Source organism: Rhagoletis zephyria, unplaced genomic scaffold, assembly GCF_001687245.7.
Source record: "Rhagoletis zephyria isolate East Lansing unplaced genomic scaffold, Rhagoletis_zephyria_1.1 Rzeph_scaffold_01822, whole genome shotgun sequence".
In the NCBI taxonomy this organism is placed as follows: Eukaryota; Metazoa; Arthropoda; class Insecta; order Diptera; family Tephritidae; genus Rhagoletis; species Rhagoletis zephyria.
The window spans coordinates 8,577-12,827 of NW_016158906.1; the positions used below are offsets into that span (position 1 = coordinate 8,577).

Sequence of the window (4,251 nt, forward strand, 5' to 3'; positions counted from 1 at the left end):
CAAGATTTGGCGTATTGTGAATACCTGGCCAATGGTGGATTTGCTAGGTTTAAAGCCACGCTGATAAGGCCCTTGGCGGTGCGCTTTAGCCGGTCACACAATACTCTCGAAAACACCTTGTAACCAAAGGTCAGGAGGTTGATCGCGCGGCATTTGGCGCGTATGGGGGGGGTCGCCTCTCTTGTGGATTGGGCAGAGCACACTTCATGCTTCATGTCAGCTCCTCGCCACCGTACTTGATTAGCTCGCGTGTCAGGAAGTCCGGTACTGCAGCTTTGTGGTTTTTCAGCCGAATAGGCACAAACGTCATTTCTCAGAAACAAAATTATGAGTTTAATCTGTCGTGTATTATTTATATGGAATAAAATTAAAACTGTTTGCAATACACTCGTAACCAGTTTCATTTAGGCAAGTCTTGGCATAAGTTGTAAAAAGCTGCAGTTTTGTTATTTATATAGAGAAAAATAAAGTGTAAAAATGGCGCCGAAAACCGCTGAGTAGCTTAAACTCATTTTAGTAAAAACTTCGTTTAAGTAAACGGAATTTCAACTAAGTTTAAACCAGCCCTAAATGTAGCGCCCAACTTAGCCGACTTTGCAGAATCATAAATCCGTTTATATTTGTGTGCTAGCTTTTCCTTTTAAAATGCTCTCTGGCAAATTTTATCTCTCCACTCTAATACCGGCTGTGTTAGGAGCAAACTCACCAGACCAGTTCGTGTCGCTGGCAACGCAGTAAACATGCAAACATCAACTCAAACATTGCGAAATCTCTGTTTGTATGCCTAAACTTATTGCTAACACATGTATGTATGTACGTAAATATATTTATTTTGGTGTCAAGATAACTTAAGTAGGTACATATTTGCTTTTGTCTTTGCAAGCATTTCCATACTTCCCTCACGAAACACCAAAGATTAAAAGTACTTACATAAAAAGGCAGAGTATCAGCGCCCAAAGATGGGTCGACGAGCTGGGCTGATAGATGACTGTGGTGCGCACCACCGCATGACACGAGGGACAAGTGACCGTTGTCGGTTCGTTGGAGACAGGCGTAAATCTGGGAGCTGTGGTGTGAATGATGACTGTGGGACCGGGTGCTGGCGCCGGCGTGCCCTGCATATGAACGTGCTGTGGTGGTGGCTGGTAATAGCCCGGTACGGCCTGTGAATATGGTGGCGGCGGTTGTTGATAGGACATGCTGCTCAAATGTTGGAAGAACTAACTACAAGTCTTTATTTTCTGTATCACTTTGCACTTTGCACCCAGAATGCAAACTTAGAAATTTCGTACTTGAATTAGAATGCTTATAAGCAACTGGCAAGAAACACGATTTGTTGTGTTCGTGGCGCGTCAAAAACTGGAGCTAAACTGAAAATGCAATGCTGCGGCTACTTTTTTATTCGCCTGACTCATTCATTTCAGCTGCTCGTCGTCTGTGGTGGATTTGCTTATGCTCCATCACTTATTGCATTGAGATGAGAGCGTCTATACATATGTATGTATGTATATAGTAAATATCTACTATGTACATACATACATATGTACTTGGCAAAGGTGGGTTTGTATGTTTGGGTAGTCCAAAATGCAAGTGAAAAAGTGAAGTCGGAATTTTTATGCTCTCATCCCCTAGGATGAAAATCAAATATATTTAGAGGTCTCTCAAAGCGCTCAAAGTTTTCCGTTTATTTTATATGAGAAAAAACCACTTTTCGTAGAAGTGGTATATAATTCTTGAAAATCATTATTTTCGAACGGAAAACTCTATTTCTCTTCAGGAGATTCCCAGTAATAATACCCAATTATTTATTTAACCATTTTATCATAGTAGATAAATATATTTTTAAGGTCCACTAAAATACCCAGAATATGCAATGGGGGGATAAATAAAAAATTGGTACTGGAAGTCTCCTAAGTATTGATTTTAAAGAATTAAAGAAGAAAAGTTGCCTTTTCCCATATAAAATACATGGAAAACTTTGGGCACTTTGAGCGACCTCTAAATATTTTTTTTTTACCAAACCAAAAAAATAGTGCTAGGGGTTGAGGGGATTAAAATTCCGACTATACATATTTTAGACCACCCTAATGTACATACATACATATGTTCGTATCTAACGTACTGTATTTTGTAGGTAGTGAGATGCAGCAAATGCATATTTAGTTTCATCATTTCTGGGGTTGTTTTCCACATACTATACATATAGCGTCCTCGTATTGTTTGCAAAGCAATGCGACAAGGATATGGATACATCTAATACGTTTGGGAACATATAGGTAACCAGGTGTTACTGAATTCGAAATTATACCCGAGCGCACTTGTGCACAAGGGTATTACAACTTTGTTCACAAAACGGTTGTTTGTAACAGCCTAAAGGAATCGAGATAGATATAACAAAGATATGCAAAAGTATACATAAATGCTCAGAATGAAAAGAGAAATCGATTGTGTCATGTCTTTCTGTCCGTCTGCCCATCATCTATCCACACGGATTCACAGTTCGTGTCCGGATACCTTTTGCTAAGACTGGTTTTCACTATGTCATATTTTGACACCAAAATTTTGCCACATATTTTGACACAACTTTATCTCCTTTATCCATACCTTTACTGATGATATTATGGGCCAAAAACTTACATAAAGCCGATTTCGCAGCGCATGTACACGACTAAAGACCTATCCTGATCCAAATCAATCGATAAACCGCTTTCTGATGCCATATGACAATGTGTTTTCACTTCTTCATTATCTGCCCTCAAAATCATATGTAGGTAACAATAGCATCAGCTGTTTGCTTCAAAATAAAATCAAATGGGCCGAACTGAACGTTGAACTGTACTTCACCACCCTCTCCGGCAAAAATGTTTTGAGAGCAAATAAAAAGTTGTCCGGACACGAACGGTGAACCCACCTTAGCTCGAGCAAAAATTTTAAATTTTTTCCCTCGTTTCGTATCATGCGTTGTTTGCGTTGCGCGTGCCGCAGTATCGTGGTGAAGCAAAAGCTCCCGTGGGAGCATGGGAAAAAATTAATAACTAGCGACTCCGTGCAAGATTTCGTTTTTTTTCTTTTAAATAATGTATTATAGAATAAAGACTGATATTCAATGTACAATATTAAAAACTCTGATCGAGGAGTAATAAATATTTTCATTTATTTAAAATATGTATTTGTTTATAAAGTTTAAATTTTTTTTCAAATAACGATTGTTTGAACAGTCAGGCTAAAGTGTGTCTACTTAACTCTTATCATGAAAAAGAATCAGCAAGATACATGCTATGAATCAGTGGAAATAAATAACTACTGAATTCATTTACAATAAAGTTAATAACAATAACTCTTGTAAAGCTTCGAATTTTTCGAAATTGATCAAATTGTATTTTTTTATATTGTTGTTAGCCGTCCAAATTTAGGTGGCCCACTTGAAAAATTTTCATTTTTTTTCTAGGAGCTGTTTCGGTTTCGTGGTTTGAGCTACTGATATTGTTTTAAGGAAAGCAAAAACAACTACCTTTTTGCTTTGCCTCCTACCCGTTTCGACGTATGAAGTCTGTAAACAGACCCTTGAAGAAGACGCGAAATACGTCGAAGCTGGTAGGAGGAAAATGGAAAGGTATTTTTTTTTGCTTTCACATAAAACGGCCGCAGCAGCTCAAACCGAGATTTCAATAGGAACTGGGTCCAATAATATACATATGTATGTATTTAAGAAACTAAGTTAGTTTTTCTTGGACGTCTTTTTATTTGAATTTTTCGTGTTTCTTGGGAACTGTACGCTATGCTTTAATTGCCCTGCAGGGAAAGCTACTAGTTGTGAACTAGAATTCTACCGGTTTGCGTTTCAGCCCAACTAGTTCACATTCTATCCTTTTTGAATGTTAGCGACTGGTATTTTTAACATTGCGATGTCCTACGAGATGTCAATTGTCAGGCTATGCATCAGCATCTACTAGTATAAATACTAGTAGCATCATACCAGTTGATGAGATAGTCTGCCAATTCATGCCCCGTGAAAACCATAAATGTGCCTTTTTGCTTGCGACGCTCCAGCAGTCACAATGGCCGGCAGAGCAAAGCACTCGCGTGGTAAGCCTGAGGTCACAGGTTCAAATCCTGGCGCAGGAAAAGTTTTTTATTTTCTATTTTTTTTTATTTTTATTTTTTATAAATTTATTTTTTGTTTAGGCTGTTTATTGTAATTTTTAAATTTAATAAAAAAAAATATTTTTGTTTAATTTCTTTGTTTTTATA

The 4,251-nt window shown here is 37.7% G+C and overlaps 1 protein-coding gene across 1 annotated transcript in view; it reads right to left on the minus strand.

Moving 5' to 3' along the window:
* Nucleotides 1-930: 930 nt before the first annotated feature.
* Nucleotides 931-4,251, minus strand: part of LOC108365265 (extensin-1) — a gene marked incomplete at its 3' end in the record, with an annotated part of 12,431 nt that continues 9,110 nt past the window's right edge. Inside the window, exon 2 of the mRNA XM_017619261.1 lies at nt 931-1,200. Within this exon, the coding sequence (XP_017474750.1) occupies nt 931-1,200 (270 nt within the window). The remainder of the gene's footprint in view (nt 1,201-4,251) is intronic.